Source organism: Pecten maximus, chromosome 1 (genome assembly GCF_902652985.1).
Source record: "Pecten maximus chromosome 1, xPecMax1.1, whole genome shotgun sequence".
Classification (NCBI taxonomy): Eukaryota; Metazoa; Mollusca; class Bivalvia; order Pectinida; family Pectinidae; genus Pecten; species Pecten maximus.
The window spans coordinates 24,688,725-24,707,645 of NC_047015.1; the positions used below are offsets into that span (position 1 = coordinate 24,688,725).

Sequence of the window (18,921 nt, forward strand, 5' to 3'; positions counted from 1 at the left end):
ATGCAGACCGTGTGCTGCTTTCAATGGTACTGCGTATAGCCGCAACGGTTCGCTCTAATTCCCGTAGAACAGTTGCCATGTTCTGTTCTTTAGAAATCCCCTCCAAGTAGCAAGTTTATCGGTTTAGACCTACATCTCTCATGCATGCATATGGGATCCGGATAGTCCAATTTAATATTACATGCGTTTCGTTAACACTGATCAGGATTAGGGAGTAATCATTATTTTCTTTGTGTTTCAATATTAATCTTCGCACTGAGCAAACACGTGTAAATACAGATATCTTTAATTCAAATAGAGATATCTGTATTTGAAATAGAGATATCTGTATTGCAAAGTAATTGCAGATATCTCTAATTCAATTCAAGACATCTCTATTTAAAATAGAGATATCTTTAATTGAATTAGAGATATCTGTATTTGAATTAGAGATATCTGTATTTAAAATGAAGACATCTCTATTTAAACAAAATTAAAGATATCTCTATTTAAAATAGGGATATCTTTAATTCAAATAGAGATATCTCTATTTTAAATAAAGATATCTTTAATTGTTGTAGAAATACAGATATCTTTATTTTAAATACAGATATCTCTATTTGAATTAAAGATATCTGTAATTCAAATAGAGATATCTGAATTTGAAATAGAGATATCTGTAATTTAAAAGAAGATATCTCTATTTTCAGTAGAAATAGAGATATCTGTATTTAAATTAGACATATCTCTATTTAAATAGAGATATCTTTATTTAAATTACAGATATCTCTAATTAAATAGAGATATCTTCATTTTAAATAGAGATATCTTTAATTAAATAGAGATATCTTCATTTCAATAGGTAAAAACCCAAACGGCTTGCCATAGTGTAAAGGAAAGCAAAGAGACTGACTCCAAATCGTGAAAGTTTTTTCCGCAAAATGTTACTTGTGTGGTGATTTCGAAATATCGACGTACCATAGAGTTGGTTCCCAGCTAACGCTAGGAGAGGTTGGTGTGTTGTACCCGATGGTGACCTGACGAACTACAGAATGTTCGGGTATTTAGCAACAGTCGCCTTCACATTTGTTCTGGTCAAATGCTCGGCCACAGAGGTGACGGAGTTCTGCTCGTTCTTTAATAACCGTGCACCAAAGCCGCAGCCAAACCTAAAAAACTGTACGTGGTTTAAGAAGAACAGTTGTTGCATGCAAGAGGAGATTGCGGAGACATTTGGGCAAGTGAAAAGTCTTCCTGGTGCGTCCCCAGCATGTCAACAATACACCAATTACTTGATGTGCTATATCTGTGCCCCCTACCAGAACATGTTTTACATGTGGGGAAACCTGATGGTGTGTGAGGAATTTTGTGACGCTTGGTACGGAGCTTGTGGGTCGGCCATTCTTAAAGGCTCGAGAGTTAACCAGCTATACACGAACGGAAGCGACTTCTGTAAGAGTAGGTCATACAAAGTCAGCGCCATAGCACAGAACAACTGCTTCTTCTTTGACGTATTGCTGGACACGACAAATGGACAACGTTCGGGACATATTTATTGGGAACATCATCCTGCCATGTTAGTATCAACAATGATCATGTTTGGTTTAGTATTATATCCACTGTAAACAGTGCCGTCTATCAGATCAATACCATCCATCGATCCGAATACAGCAGACTCAACAGTATTTACTGGACCAGAATCACACGAAACGTAATTTAATGTAACGAAAAATTTGGAAATACATAAGGAGTTCATAAGGAGTTCAGAGAGAGTTCATATAATTGGTTTTTTTTTCGCCCAAGATGACGTGCATGTTTCCAAAGAGAACATTTTCTTTGTATGTGGAACCCTCCATGAGAATAATCAATATGGCACCAAGACTGTGCCCATAACACACACGATAGCACTGTGATAGGATCAATACAACGGAGAGTGCAAGCCAAAAGCACCATATCATTGTTCGATGACGTGCGAGTGTGTACTCGTAGACAAGAGTTGTGATATTATTTTTAATGTTTGGTTTTACAACGATTTAATATATGTTTATAGTGACTTTGATAAACTTTAGTAATAAATAATTGTGTTATAACGAATTTGTATGTAGATAACTAGATACATTTTATAGATAGTTCACGTCACGACCCATACATACTCATTATGTTTTCACAATGTGTGTAAATAAGATTAAATATTATATGAAACTAGTGCTGTCATGTTTTCTCCGTGAGTTCTTTATGTAACCGATGTGCCGTTGGAGTCTCTCAACTAGATTAATATTTTGCATTCAAAAGTGGCTCTCGGTAATAATTTACCAGCCTCGGTTACCTGTAGTCTACCTGGCCGACTTCATACTTTGCGAGGGGATGCGTTTCACTAACTATTCATTTGATGTTGGGATTTAGTGTATTAGAGTTTTTTCTTATACAAGGACTTGCACGAATCCCCAACCTACGGGCCGTATATATGATTTAAATATGCTATAATGCATGTATGTGGCCCTTGCCGGCAGGGCATCCATTAACCAGAGACCTCGGGTCAATGACGCAGCAAAATTTATTTGACGCACGACTTTTGCATGCCGTGCGTCAATCTGACGCTTCACATTTTGACCACCACTGTCATTAGTCTATGTGTTGTCCAATACCCAGGCTCAACAAAGTGTATATTTGCTATGGTCAGTGACACTAATTAGTAGAATACCCCTAGGAGTCAATTAAAAGAGCCACTCAACTGTGACTAATCCAACGGTCGCTGCCGATTGCCAAATTGGGGCACAGGTGAAGTAACCACTGTTCCTACCTGTAGTGGCCGATCTGCACTTTTTCTAAGCAATAACATTTATATAATTGAAATAAGTAAGCTATAGAAGATTCCCATCCCAACAAATAAACGTAACATATGTTTTTGATAACTTTCAAGTGTGTACATAACAAGAACGAGATCGTAAGCAGGCCTAGTTTGCAGCATGCCACCACAGGCGGCAGCCATTTTGTTGTTAACCTGAATAACCTTACATGACCTCGATCTGCAGTGCATTTGAAAGCGTGGGAAGCGTAAATCAGTTACTTGGGTTAGGAATTAGTGCCAATATATATACTACATATACCGGTATATATGGTCGTGGGTAGGGAAATAGTGTCAATATATATACTACATATACCGGGATATATGTTTGTGGGAAGGGAAATAGTGCCAATATATATACAGTGTACTACATATACCGGTATATATGGTCGTGGGTAGGGAAATAGTGCCAATATCTGTATACTACATATACCGGGTTATATGGTCGTGGGAAGGGAAATAGTGCCAATATATATACAGTGTACTACATATACCGGTATATATGGTCGTGGGTAGGGAAATAGTGTCAATATATATACTACATATACCGGTATATATGGTCGTGGGTAGGGAAATAGTGCCAATATATATACTACATATACCGGTATATATGGTTGTGGGTAGGGAAATAGTGCCAATATCTATAATACATGTACCGGTATATATGGTCGTGGGTAGGGAAATGGTGCCAATATATATACTACATATACTGGTATATATGGTCGTGGGTAGGGAAATAGTGGCAATATCTATAATACATGTACCGGTATATATGGTCGTGGGTAGGGAAATAGTGCCAATATATATACTACATATACCGGTATATATGGTCGTGGGTAGGGAAATAGTGTCAATATATATACTACATATACCGGTATATATGGCCCGTGGGTAGGGAAATAGTGCCAATATATATACTACATATACCGGTATATATGGTCGTGGGTAGGGAAATAGTGCCAATATATATACTACATATACCGGTATAAAAAGTCGTGGGTAGGGAAATAGTGCCAATATATATACAGTGTACTACATATACCGGGATATATGGCCCGTGGGTAGGGAAATAGTGCCAATATCTATAATACATGTACCGGTATATATGGTCGTGGGTAGGGAAATAGTGTCAATATCTATACTACATATACCGGTATATATGGTCGTGGGTAGGGAAATAGTGCCAATATATATACAGTGTACTACATATACCGGTATATATGGTCGTGGGTAGGGAAATAGTGTCAATATCTATACTACATATACCGGTATATATGGTCGTGGGTAGGGAAATAGTGCCAATATATATACTACATATACCGGTATATATGGTCGTGGGTAGGGAAATAGTGCCAATATCTATACTACATATACCGGTATATATGGTCGTGGGTAGGGAAATAGTGTCAATATCTATAATACATGTACCGGTATATATGGTCGTGGGTAGGGAAATAGTGTCAATATCTATACTACATATACCGGGATATATGGTCGTGGGTAGGGAAATAGTGTCAATATATATACCATATATATACCATATATATACCGGTAATCCCGTATACATTTTTTCTAAAGCTCCACAAAAACGTTAGATTTTCATATAACTTGCATCACAGAGACTATGCAATCTTTTCCAGTCCGCGGTTAATGTGGGTTGAGAATTTGTAAGTTAATAGTTGTGAAAAGCATGCGCATGTTAGACCAAACTTTGAAAGGAACCCGATCAAGCACGCGGACCTTCACTTTTATCGCCGTAAAAGAAGTCGGAAAGAGCTAGCATGCAGATAGGACATACTATATATTTGCGTTTAATCCAAAGTAACTTGCCACAAAGACCGGTATGAACTTATTGCTCCCTTTGGTAATGTTTGTTGTAATGATAACAGACAACGTTAACTACGAAGTATGCCGCGTGTGATCATTGGTAAAGCGATGTGCGAGTAAAATCGGTCGTCCGGGTTTGTTCATATAACTTCAACTTTTCAGTTGCTAAGAGCTTCTCTCAGAAACACACTGACAGATCGACTGGGATTTATTTTACAGTGTCATAACGTATATTCCATGGACGTAGAGAACGTTTGGCCTCGGTGATCCAACCCATGGTCCATAGGTATGTAAAACAAATATATGGACCATAGGATGGAAATTCGTGCCAAGTCTCTGTGAGCGGAACCATGGGAACCATATTTTTGCATTTAATCCTTTATTTTCTGTGGCGTCGTTCCTTATTCTAGAATATAACTGTACAGATATTGTTGCGATTGTCTGACGTAAGGTACGACTATAGTGATATACCCTTGGAACTGAATCAGAATTAAGTCCTTTTCTTTCAATGTTTCTTCCTAATAGCTCGAATAAGTTCAGAAAGGGTGCTGTATTTTTCTGTCACCTCCTCAGAAGTGAGATGTGAACGTATATTTAACAGACACCTGACGTGTAGTAAATTGTAGCCAGTACCAGTGTGAAAAGAGTAACACTCAAGTTACCAATTCTGTAGGAAGTGCTAACGGTCTCTTGATATACCATATGTCGATTAGCACGCCGTGTATAACAGGAGTTTGATGAATACAACACATAAACAAGGTGCCGCAAAGCTTGGCATTATCCCCCGCGCCCTGCAGTTGGTATGAAAACCCATATACATGTATATATCAAGCTCAAAGTAAGAGTTATTAAGGAAACGGTAATTTGGTATTTTTGATTAAGTCTCCATGATGACAGAAAAAATACCGAAAATGGAAGGTCCGCAATAGCAAAAGGCACAAGTCTGATATATTCAGAAAGTTTCAAGGAGCTGCGTCGAACGGTTATGGAGTTATAGCCCGGAAATAAAAGGAAACAGTAAATTATAATTTGGTATTTTTGACTAAGTTTCCATGGTGACAGAAAAAAATACCGAAAATGGAAGGTCCGCAGTAGCAAAAGGCACAACTAGGGCACTGGTCTGATATATACAGAAAGTTTCAAGGAGCTGCGTTGAACGGTTATGGAGTTATAGCCCGGAGAAGAAGCACGGACGGAGGGACGGAGCCCAATTAAATATCCCCCGCAAACGCGTGTCGCGGGAGATAGCACAAGCCTAGCTGCGGTTTCGTTGCTCTCCAGACGACGGATTCTTTTATAATAGGCGTCGTCAAAGTTACGATTGGGTCCCTTGCACGCGAATGTTGCAAATCCTTGTATGTTGAAATAGTGTCAGGACATAATTATTTCAGTAAAACTACTTCCCCCAGACAATCGGTCAATGATCTTTAACAGTCCTATCAAAGTAAGATATTTTCTCTACTCTCCCTTCTTTTCCTGAATCAAATACAAAGACTCAGAATTTTATCTAAGAAGAATATCAATATCTAGTGAGTCAGGTGTCCTAGCTATCCGATACGTCCAAAACACCGCTCCCACGGCGCAGTGCACATGACGTAGCCCTGCAGGTGAAAAAAAGCGGGAATTCTCCAGATGGGGCTCGTCAGCTGAAACAGGGTTCCCCCGTCCACTGTAAAATGTCAGGGTTACATGTCTTCGAGTACCCGTGTGCCATCAAACACATACTACGAATAACATTCTTTATCAGGTAGCGAAAATTTCAAACTTAAATTTGCTATAAGTTTACATGACAGGCGCGGATACAGGAATTTGAAAAGGGGTGGGGGGTGGGGGGTGGCGTAGGGTTCACACGAGTAAAATCAATTGTCTTATACAATAAAAGTTTTTTGTTCCACTCAAACAGCAAGTCAAATGTAATCCGAAAGTTTCTGATGTTTTATAATGTGGACCGTCTATCATTAGATTTTGAAAAGGCCGGTAAATCATCAGGTCAGTCCATATGTATTGTTACTTTTTTTGTGTGAGTTCGAGTACCGCAAAAATCATCCGCGATCATATGATTACTCAAACAGAGAACGGACTGCGGCAGATGACACGCTAGTGCCATGGACCTATAGATGAGATCACATGGCCCTGTGATATTATAAAGTAAGTACATGTAGGTTTAGACAAGTAATTTGCCCATTAGTAGATGAACACAATACATACCAAATAAAGATTTCGTTAGAGTTTAAGTAATCCTCTGAAACAAAGATTGATTTTAATGCTGTATAATGTCAGAGACATATATACAGAGAGATAAGTAACATCGCTATTTCCCCGTACACGTAGTGGCTCCCTTTATTCGTGACCACTCAAGCATATCCCTTATCGAGAGCGTCCTGTCTCCTATCAAACACACGCGAGCGCAGGTAAATCGGGCTTTGCGCATGTGTGTATCGATGTATTGGAACTTATTCGACATGTTCTGGTTAATCCGCCATTACGTCAGACCAAAACATCGTCATTTTAAATACACACAGAAAGCACATCGTTTTATTTTGGCCACTACAAAAGTTACCACATTAACCCAAAACTATCAAACTTATGGGATATAGTCTTATTGATCATGCACATTGTTGTCATTTATCCGTATTTTCGAAAATCCATTGGGTCCTATTCGACATGTCAAAGTTTGTAATTAAGCCGCCATTACGTCAGACCAAAACATCGTCAATTTTAAACGCACACAAAAAGCACATCGTTTTATTTAGGCCACTACAAAAGTTACCACATTAACCAAAAACTATCATACTTATGGAATGTGGTCTTGATTATCATGCACATTGTCGTCATTTATCCGTATTCTCGAAAACCCCATAGGGACTTTTCGAAAATTGGAGATTCCCGCCGATTTTTCCTGCGTTGTGTTTGACTTTCATACTCAAAATACAAACACTTGGACAGCAAATTGTGATATATTTCATATTGATGACACTTCTGCACTTTGATATTAATAAAATTAAAGCACATAATTGGATCTTGGTGATGATTTCAAATAGAAATTATCGATAATTATGTGTCTGGTTTTCAAGTTTTCTCCAATATGGCGTCTAGTGAAGACTGAACCGAGCGACCGCAATGGATTGTGGGAAGGTCAGGGGCCACTATGTAAACACAAGGTCAAATAGAGAGCTGCCAATCTCTGTATATATGTCTCTGATAATGTGGAGCAAGGTTTTCCCAGTTTAATTGGACACATTCCGAGTTCTAAAGCTTGAATCGATTTTTTTTTTCAATTTCCCAATTACAATGTAAGTACTCTGCCTTGATTGGAGATATTTTGTTGACACGCAGCACCACATGATGATTATTGAGTAGAGACAATGGATTGATTAATTCCAATATAATACAATTGCTTTCTACAACATTTCCCTGTTCGCCACTTTATTTTTTCATGAAATAATACAAGTGAGAAATCTATTTTAGACCATAAAGAGATGTGGATGTTAAAATAAACATTTACCAGTGATTTCTACCTGTGATTGGTTACCTGTAATAGGGCCAGTAATTGTTACCTGTGTTTTGTATACCTGTCGGCTGATGGATATTAGATTGCCTCTTTAAAAGACTCGGCTTCTGAACTGTCACGAAAGATTAGATTTAACAATTTTAAGGCAATTTGGAACTTCGTCCACCTATATAAATATAGCCATTTCGCAGTAATTCTCTGAAGATTCATTTTAAAATAACATTCCTTATGGTTATTTATTGAAATGTGATCACATTTGCATTAGAGCAAGTGAGAGAACTTATTGGATTTGTGTAAAAGGTGAGCGAGGGTGTATACACGACTACACAACATATTGGTATCACTTGATGGATTAATCTAACAAACGAGTTTTCTCAATTTTGCAGTTGAATGTCAGTATTACTGAAGTCGGTGATAGGGATAGCTAAAACAAGGAGTTGGTAACCTAGAGTAAGCTAGGTCACAGAAGGTCAATGTCTACAATCAAAGAAGGACCACATGGACATCGGTCATGGAAAACGGTGGTCAAAAAATGGTTGCCGGCAATTGCCACATCTCAGAGGGTAAGTACCACATATATCTCCTAACAGAAGTACAACATGTATCTCCTAACAGAAGTACAACATATATCTCCTAACAGAAGTACCATGTATATCTCCTAACAGAAGTACCACATGTATCTCCTAACAGAAGTACAACATATATCTCCTAACAGAAGTACAACATATATCTCCTAACAGAAGTACAACATATATCTCCTAACAGAAGTACAACATATATCTCCTAACAGAAGTACAACATATATCTCCTAACAGAAGTACCACATATATCTCAGGACCACATATATCTCCTAACAGAAGTACCACATATATCTCCTAACAGAAGTACCACATGTATCTCCTAACAGAAGTACAACATATATCTCCTAACAGAAGTACAACATATATCTCCTAACAGAAGTACCATGTATATCTCCTAACAGAAGTACAATATGTATCTCCTAACAGAAGTACCATGTATATCTCCTAACAGAAGTACAACATATATCTCCTAACAGAAGTACCATGTATATCTCCTAACAGAAGTACAATATGTATCTCCTAACAGAAGTACCATATATATCTCCTAACAGAAGTACCACATATATCTCCTAACAGAAGTACCACATGTATCTCCTAACAGAAGTACAACATATATCTCCTAACAGAAGTACCACATATATCTCCTAACAGAAGTACAACATATATCTCCTAACAGAAGTACCACATGTATCTCCTAACAGAAGTACCACATATATCTCCTAACAGAAGTACCACATATATCTCCTAACAGAAGTACCACATGTATCTCCTAACAGAAGTACCACATATATCTCCTAACAGAAGTACCACATATATCTCCTAACAGAAGTACCACATATATCTCCTAACAGAAGTACAACATATATCTCCTAACAGTAGTACAACATATATCTCCTAACAGTAGTACAACATATATCTCCTAACAGAAGTACCACATGTATCTCCTAACAGAAGTACAACATATATCTCCTAACAGAAGTACCACATGTATCTCCTAACAGAAGTACAACATATATCTCCTAACAGAAGTACCACATATATCTCCTAACAGAAGTACCATGTATATCTCCTAACAGAAGTACCACATGTATCTCCTAACAGAAGTACCACATATATCTCCTAACAGAAGTACCACATATATCTCCTAACAGAAGTACCACATGTATCTCCTAACAGAAGTACCACATATATCTCCTAACAGAAGTACCACATATATCTCCTAACAGAAGTACCACATATATCTCCTAACAGAAGTACCACATATATCTCCTAACAGAAGTACAACATATATCTCCTAACAAAAGTACCACATATATCTCCTAACAGAAGAAAAAACATATATCTCCTAACAGAAGTACCACATATATCTCCTAACAGAAGTACCACATACATGTATATCTCCCAACAGAAGTACCACATATATCTCCTAACAGAAGTACAACATGTATCTCCTAACAGAAGTACCACATATATTTTAAATCTTAGTTTGAAAGTAATACATCATCTCTCAGTATAAATATTAGTGTTCAGATGACCAATAGGTCCCATGGGCCTCTTGATGTGCAATTCTTTTTAATACATTTAGATATACATGTATTTCTAACAAGTTAAAATTTCAGATACAATAATGTAGAATAAAAATACTCACTGGCTGTTTGTGCAGGAACAATACTGTTTCAAGCTTCATCAGTCAGAAGGAAAAGAAGTTATATATAATACCAGTTCAGTGTATTGGGTATGGACTTGTTTGTTTGCCCTCGATTGTGAAATCAATTTCTAATGTAACAAATAGCGTGTCAATACAAAGATGTTTTCCTACATATATCATGTATTTGACAGTAAAAAACAGAAATTTATTTGTCGGATAAAATTGCTAAAGATTTTTATCAAGTTATGGCATTAATGTTTAAATGCCGAGCTGATCAATAGATAGTGAGGTAATAACAACATTTACCTGTCACATATTGTCATTAGTTCAGGTAAATCATCAACATGTTTACAAACTATCTTGTATTGTCAGACTTAGACTGAATTCAGTAACATTATTTTACTTCTAATCTAAGGATTTCAGGTTTAGGACCATTCTTGTTTATTCTCTTAAATGCTAAAATTGTACTACCTTGGTAGATCTACGAATCCTTTGAGGGACACTGACCCTTTGAGGGACACTGATGTTAAGAAACTTGGTATTTAATTTTAGTCCCCTGCTTAAAAGAAGGCTGGACTAAAGGTTTCCTCTCCGTCTGTCTGTACGTACAATGTACATGTATTTACCTGCATATGCACACGCATATGTAACACTAGTGTTCTAGTAGCTTAATTCCTTGAAGGCCTGTGATCACACTTCACACAATTATAAAGGACCATAATATCTTGGACAGGTTTTGAGTTTCAAGGTTGTTGGATCAAGGTCGAGAACACTAGCTGTTACTATTTTGTAGAAAATCCTTGTCAGTGTTCTAGTGGGTTCATTTCCTGGAGGGATTTTGATCAAACTTCACACAATTACAAAGGACCGTAATGTATTGGACAAATTTGAGTTAGATCGAGGCTTGCTGAATGAAGGTTAAGGTCACAATTACTTTTCTAACAACATCATTCCTCGGGGGATTTTTATCAAACTTCACACATTACAATAGACAACAATTTCTCAGACAAGTTGGAGTTTCAGGGTTGTTGGGTCAAAGACAAGGTTATTAAGAACATACTTGTCAGCGCTCTAGCAGATTTATTGGGGATTTTGATAAAACATCATGCACTTATAAAGGAGCATGATCTCTTGAATGAGTTGAGAGTTTCAGGGTTGTAAGGTCATGGTCAACATTACTATTTTGAGAAAATCCCACTTTTAGATGTAATTCCTCAGGCAAAAAAATGACAGGTGGTCATTTTGAAGTTTTACAATAGCAGATTGTTACCTCTATTTCTCGGTGTTTCTCAGAAAGCTGACAAACGACCTGATCTGTGCTGTCCTGGTTGGTCCTTTACCCCAATTGCTGTGGATGGCATGTGATGGGCCTCCTGTTTGTTGTTTACTGAAGTAGTCACCAACTATAACAAGGAGACCCCACCTCAAAATGACTCTGGCTATTCATGAGGAGATAAACCCAGCAAACAAACAAACATCTATTTCTCAGAAAGTACAAAATGGATTTTTCTCAATTCCCCTTGGTTCTTAGTTTTGCATGTTAAATTTTGAGACTGATCTTAAAATAAAATGGCCAACAGGAGACCATCTTGGATTTATTGAGTACTGGAATAGAAGAAAAGGAAAAAGTAGCAAAGAAAAAAATTCTGTCTCCTTATAACTAAAGGACCATTCAATGGTAGACACCAAAATCTCTCTTGTAAAAGTCATACTTTAAAGACTTTACATTCTTGTTTAATGTCCTCTTTATTGTGTCTCCTGCAGAAAGCTGGCAACATATAGGTATCATGATACTGGCATCAGTGTCAGCATCGTCGTCCGCACAGAGGTTTTCGTGCGATAACTCAAGTTCCCCTGGGATGATCAAACTCAATCATCATGCAGATCTTCCTTACCAAAAGTATTTGCTTTGGATTGCTTTGCAAGTCCCATGCAAGGTTGAACGTCAAAGTCACTTACTAAAAATAAAAAAAAAAATGGTTCCTTTTGGGCCCATGCAGTTTTTCACTAAGGCAAGTGCTTGCATTGTATTGTTTTCTACTTACCTGATTTACCCAGGTAATGTTGCTTACCAGCCAATCTGGTAACTAACCAAATACATTTGCTGAATTTATTGATAAATTTCTACTAAAAGATATTTTAATTTAACTAGTTTGATAAAAGAATTAACAGCAGAAAGACAAAGATATTCATAAACGATAACATTATCACATGCTTTAGAAAGGTAAAACAACAAAACGGTGTTTAGCTTTTAGATTTTTTTTTTATAAAAACTTTGGCTGATTTTACCCCAAAAATATCTTGTAGTGTCATCACCTGTTACTTGGCAATGACATACATCTAAGGGCAGCTGAAGTTTTAATTGAACCTAGGTAAACTTGCCTGTCTAATATTTGAAGTGAACTCAGGTAGATCTAATTTCCCAGTAAATGATTTTAAGTATTTAAATGGACCAAGACATTGCTCAGGTCATATTACTTGCTTTAGAAAGAGGATGGCTCGATGAGTGAACTTCATTCTGATAAGAAGAATTAAGTATATATAAATATTTTAAATGTAAGATAGTAGAAAATATCCCTTTCATCCGGTTTACAAGGTGCCTGGTATTTAAACAATGTTTATGTATTCAGATATTTTTATGACCATTGAAAAACAGGGTGGCCTCAAAACCAATAGTGGATTCTATCCTGCATAGCGAGAATTAAAGGGCAGCGGTTGGGCAAGTCTACTGATTAATATTTCGTAAAAAATGTTTCTTATTGATTTCTACCCAAACAGTGATAAACCTGTAGGGTCTGATGGCTGAATGTTAATGAAGATTAATACTTCTAATATGTAGCATCTGTTCCTTCATTGAATATATCCATTCTTATCAGATACAAATTTTAAGAAATGGCTTGAAAATGTTGGATTGTGATGACCTTGATATTTTGACCCATTGGCCAGAGAGGTGGGTGCAAAAAGGGATCAAATTCACTGAAAATTTCAAAACTCTTCTTCTGAAGACTCAGATATGGTAGAATCAAATACTCTTCATGGATGGAATGGTCTTGCGATAACAGTTTGATGGTATACACATAATGACCCTGTCCTACCCCAGGGACTGAGGGATGGGGCCAAAAGGTATCAAATTGTCTGAAATTTCAAAAACCTTTCTTGTTATCAGACAGATGTGTCTGATGTTGACGTGACTGAATTGCTCAGGTGTAATAAATCCCTTGTTACACGAAAGCCATGCCATAACCTATACATGTAATCAGTTTTACCTGTACAGGTGTTATTCTTAGAATCTCTGAACAACTAACCATTCCAACAACCTACCTATATGATATACATGTACAAATAACCATCAAAGCAACCTACCTTTGTAATATACCTAGAAATGGTGAAAATCTTTGAATCCCTAAAAACCCAACCATTCCAAGGTTAAATGTACCGATATATTTCAATGTCACGCCTATTCACCATGTTAGCTTAATGCTTTAGAGGTGGTGTTTTCAGCGTACCTGTGGGAGTGGCTCAAACGATATTCAGATACACATCCAATAAATAAAAGTACTGTAACAGTCTCTAATGTGACATTCTTATCTGGTCCCAGGTAGGGACATTTAAAATGTGAGAACATGCCTGTTTACTGGGGGACAATACTCAATGTATCCAACAAGCATGTACAGGATATTAAATACATCGTCAACTGTATTACAAGGTAGAACTTAAAACTCTAACAATTGATCTGATGATAGGAATGTTTAATATCTGTAGTACAGACTATGTAGATCTTGGGGAGGTGTTTGATCCATCTTGTTGAGAGACGATAGCATGTGATTAATGTTCTAATTTTAAGCCTAGCAACAGAGCAGGATATTATAAAATATTAATTGTGGTTATTACAGCGTCAGCAGCAGCAGCAGCGAATTAAAAACAGGCAATCTAGACTGATAGGCTGATGTTAGGATGAATGCATGAGTAATTTGATTAGGATAGTTACGAGTGTGATGACAATGTTTTCTGCTTGCTCATCATCAGGGGTCACAGATAACAGGAATAATCCCTGTGTTAATTAAGAACGTACACGTCTGGCCCTCAGGTGTTAAAGGCTATTACAACACAGGCAAGTGTCTCCGAGACGACCCCCAGTGTTTGTTACCTCTTCAGATGAGGTATATTTAAGTAGGTACACACCTGTACCAGTGGAGGGAGACAGGTGTTAGTACAGGTGATAGCAGGGACCACAACGGACCATGTCTGGGATTGGTCGTCCCCACACAGTCGGGACAGAACTTCCGGGGAGTGAGGAAGGCCGTATCCTCGTGGGATGGAGGACCAAGAAGGCTCACACACACTTGGGTATTCCTCGAACACAGCACAGGGTAGGACTTGTAAATCTGTCATACAGACATGATAATATTGTCATCAAAGAAATAGGATGGTAAATAAATGGTAAAATATATTTCAGTTAAATGTACATGTATGTAGTTATGTACCTCATAAAATTTAAACACACCATTAAAAAAGTAATATTGAGCTGAAATATGGAATCTATGAATATCAGTAAATGTTCATAAAACTAATTTTCTTAAAGTGCAACGTTTTTACATTTGATTCAAGGGATGATATTAGGACACCTGCTAATTAAATGTATATGGCAGAATAAGGGTGTGTGACTAAAAAAATATTGTTCATTTTGATAAATAAAGTTTAGGAATATGTTCATACAGCAGTCCATTGAAGTTCTTCTGGAAATAAATGCCTATGAGAGTATTCATTCTTTGAATGTTTTTTTTTATTCAGAACTGAATGATTTTGCTCAAAATATATGTGGTCAATAGCTGCTTGGGTTAGATTTCTATGAAGATGACATAAATGGCATTGGAATATTTTCAAGGTCACAGGAGCGAGATGTACGTGTGACAGACTATTGTGGTCAAGGGTCAGCTATAGTACTGATAGGGACAAGATGAAAGTGGACTAATATGGATGAAAATAAATGAATCGCTTTAAGTTCTATCATGACTTGACCCAGCAGGTTACATGGATGAGTTTTGTTTCCTCAAAAAATGACCTTGACCACATTTCCAGGTCAAAAATGTACGTTAAACATGTTAAAAGCTTTATACAATGTCATCTAACAAGTTATTCTACTGATGCTGATGAGGATCAATAGTCGTAGCTGGTGGTACCACTTTTATGCTGGTCCTTTACTGATCTATAATTAATGTTTAATGTTCATGCTGACAGCTTAACTGTACTTCATGGTTAATGCCTTTACTGTTAATTCACCTGTTATTAACCTATCATGTTCTTCGTTGCTGACAGCTTACCTATAATTAAATTGTTTAATGTCTTGAGACCTGTTTATCAATATCCTACATTGTAACCAGTTGGGGAGGTGGAAATGGAATTCAGTAGTCCTGACCCTTTGGTAGATTCCACTAATGCAGTTTGGTCATTTACACTGATATTGTATGTACAATCTGTCTATCTTAGTAATATAGGTCTGATGTCCCCGTTACAAAAATGTAATGGTTTGTCTAAGGATGTAGATGACCGAACATATCTTGATTAAATAATTTATAGAGAATCAGCAATGTTTGATATATATGATAGAACAATTGTTATGAAATAATAAGATTGATTATATCATTGAAGATGTCACATAACAGGGTCTAAACCATGTTATTATACCTCACTTTTGTTAGAATTCTTTTCATTGGACGAAAACATATCACCCGACATTTTATAAATCGAATATCCCCCGACAAATGCCGTCGCCGGGGTATAACCCGTCGAATAACCATGTAACCATGGCAGCAGAGTATTATACCCCGGTGTATAACCCCTCCGCCCGATGAATAACCCTTCGTCATCGAACGTGCCTGCGATTCGGAAGTCGGGCAGTGGAACTTTTTTTGCGTTTGTTGTCGTCTGGTTCAAAAAACACAAACAACAACACAGGCTTTTGAAATGGCAGTGTCATCACGATTTGGCCGATCAACAGAAGTAGAAATAACAGCGATATTGGACAGCAAGGATGCTTTAAACACCAAAAAGGCCACAAAATATGCTCTTTTTCGGTATAATAAAACTATTATGACCTTCTGTGTCGGGATATATCCAGAATTATGTCCCTGGGAAGATTTATTTTCCCAGGGACATAATTCTGGATATATCCCTCCACAGAGGGCCATAATTGTACAATGTATATTGTTTTATTGTGTGGTACTGTACCACCATATTTACAGTACCTGCATGATATACTGCCATATATACTGGCAGACATATCGCTCCATTGTCCAGTTGCTGTGTTTGAATACATGAACACAATCATGCTGTCGGGATTAGTTTTGGGTTGTTGTATACCGATACTTAGTTTCTAGATACTGTAATATAATGTGTAACATATTAGTCATGAAAATGGGAAGTATAGAATGATAATGCATATTGTATAAAATCTATTTGATAGGCTGTGTAAGTCATTGTCATACAAAAAATATCCCACTCATTATACATAGATTTGTAAGAAAATCTTTTCTTTGGGAAAAACAATTTTTTTTACAAGAGGGTGATTTGATAGTTTAAAAAAACTTTCAAGTCAAATCAGCTTGAGTATGAATTTTTCTTTATTTACATAATCTTTGCTACTTGAAGTTGAATAAGTTGTATTTTATATGTAATGGTGTTTTAAGGTCTAGATTACAAAGATAGGTATAGTTTATTGACCCTTCAGTCTACATAATCAGTGGGGGGTGGGCAGCAGTTTGAGAACCTGTCAATATACGCCACCTTTATGGCAGAGTAAACATCACAAGAAGGAGTCATATGTGTTAGGATGTTTTAAAGGTATATTATGCAATGACTATGTAGGTTGGGCTGGGCTGAACGATGGTGGTCCGGTAACTCAAACCAGACTAGAGCGTCAGGCTAGAGCGTCAGTCTAGATCGAAAGAGGTCCTGGAATGAAATTCTGCTCTGTTGTTGCATTTTTAGCTACATAATCTTTCGTCCATTGCTTAAAAAACTTCTTGTGTTCCTCTGGTGCCATTGAACTGGAAACGGAATGTTAAGGAAAGGAAGCCAACAAAGTGTTGTTATTTTTCTGCTTCATAAAAACTTTGGCATTGTTCATGTCTTCGGGGTCAAATATTTTGTTGAAGAAGGGGTCAGGTCGATCTTGTGTCTGGTCAGTACGATCTTGTGTCTGGTCAGGTCGATCTTGTGTCTGGTCAGGTCGATCTTATGTCTGGTCAGGTACATCTTGTATCTGGTCAGGTCGATCTTATGTCTGGTCAGGTACATCTTGTATCTGGTCAGGTCGATCTTATGTCTGGTCAGGTACATCTTGTGTCTGGTCAGGTCGATCTTGTATCTGGTCAGGACGATCTTGTATCTGGTCAGGTCGATCTTGTATCTGGTCAGGTTGATCTTGTGTCTGGTCAGGTCGACCTTGTGTCTGGTCAGGTCGATCTTGTATCTGGTCAGGTCGATCTTGTATCTGGTCAGGTCGATCTTGTATCTGGTCAGGTCGATCTTGTATCTGGTAAGGTCGATCTTGTGTCTGGTCAGGTCGATCTTGTATCTGGTCAGGTCGATCTTATGTCTGGTCAGGTACATCTTGTGTCTGGTCAGGTCGATCTTGTATCTGGTCAGGTCGATCTTGTGTCTGGTCAGGTCGATCTTGTATCTGGTCAGGACGATCTTGTATCTGGTCAGGTCGATCTTGTGTCTGGTCAGGTCGATCTTGTATCTGGTCAGGTCGATCTTGTGTCTGGTCAGGTCAATCTTGTGTCTGGTCAGGTTGATCTTGTATCTGGTCAGGTCAATCTTGTGTCTGGTCAGGTCGATCTTGTATCTGGTCAGGTCAATCTTGTGTCTGGTCAGGTTGATCTTGTGTCTCCATAGTCTGACACAACACCATGATTACAGGGACATGTCTGGCTAGAACTTTTAAAGGATCAGCTATTCCACACAGGATCATAATAGGATTACCTTTTATTTCATTCCTTTAAACAAAATAAACACAAAAATTGTCTGGGGTCAGAAAATTGAAGGTGGGGCCATTTCCTGACCCTTTATATATTTTATGTTGTTATTGTGTTTAAAGAATGAATGAAGGTAATCTAAAAGAAATTTTGTGAACAAAAGTTGATTAGTAAGAAACCAGTGAAATGCTTACTTCACAATATTGGTAAAGTGAAGAGCCCTGCTCCACCCTAAATTTCCAAACCCCAGACATATTTTTGTTGTTACAGTGTTTAAAGGAATTAAACAAGATAATCTAAAAATGATTTTGTGACAAAAAGTAAGAAAATTGTGAAAATATGTTTCATTTAATTACCATGGTCATGGTAAAGTGAAGAGCCCTGCCCCGCCCTAAATTTCCCAATCCCTGTTATGTTTCGTTTTTCATTTTATCTTTGAAATTATTTAAGCAAAGTGATTGAAATTAAGGGAAGAAAACCAATATTATTGAAAATAATAATAAAATAAATAAAAGGTTGCTTCACTTTACCATGAGAGGGGGGCTCACTTC

At 37.3% G+C, this 18,921-nt stretch overlaps 2 protein-coding genes across 3 annotated transcripts in view; both read left to right on the top strand.

Moving 5' to 3' along the window:
- The first annotated feature begins 965 nt into the window (after positions 1-965).
- On the top strand, positions 966-2,186 carry LOC117328418 (riboflavin-binding protein-like). Its single transcript, XM_033885949.1, has one exon. It carries the CDS (start codon positions 1,032-1,034, stop codon positions 1,602-1,604), a length of 573 nt encoding a protein of 190 aa, XP_033741840.1. The 5' UTR covers positions 966-1,031; the 3' UTR covers positions 1,605-2,186.
- A 6,362-nt stretch (positions 2,187-8,548) lies between these two features.
- Positions 8,549-18,921, top strand: part of LOC117328427 (WD repeat-containing protein on Y chromosome-like) — a 77,016-nt gene continuing 66,643 nt past the window's right edge. The window contains exon 1 of one of the 2 annotated variants that reach the window (XM_033885981.1): positions 8,549-8,725. In XM_033885981.1, the coding sequence (XP_033741872.1) occupies positions 8,636-8,725 (90 nt within the window). In that variant the 5' untranslated portion in view covers positions 8,549-8,635. Of the gene's footprint in view, positions 8,726-14,455; positions 14,762-18,921 lie in introns of those variants that run through there. The other variant, XM_033885966.1, reaches the window with a different exon arrangement.

What these genes read in the sequence shown, in the direction of transcription:
- LOC117328418 (XM_033885949.1), top strand. Translation starts at nt 1,032, where the DNA reads ATGTTCGGGTATTTAGCAACAGTCGCCTTCACATTTGTTCTGGTCAAA.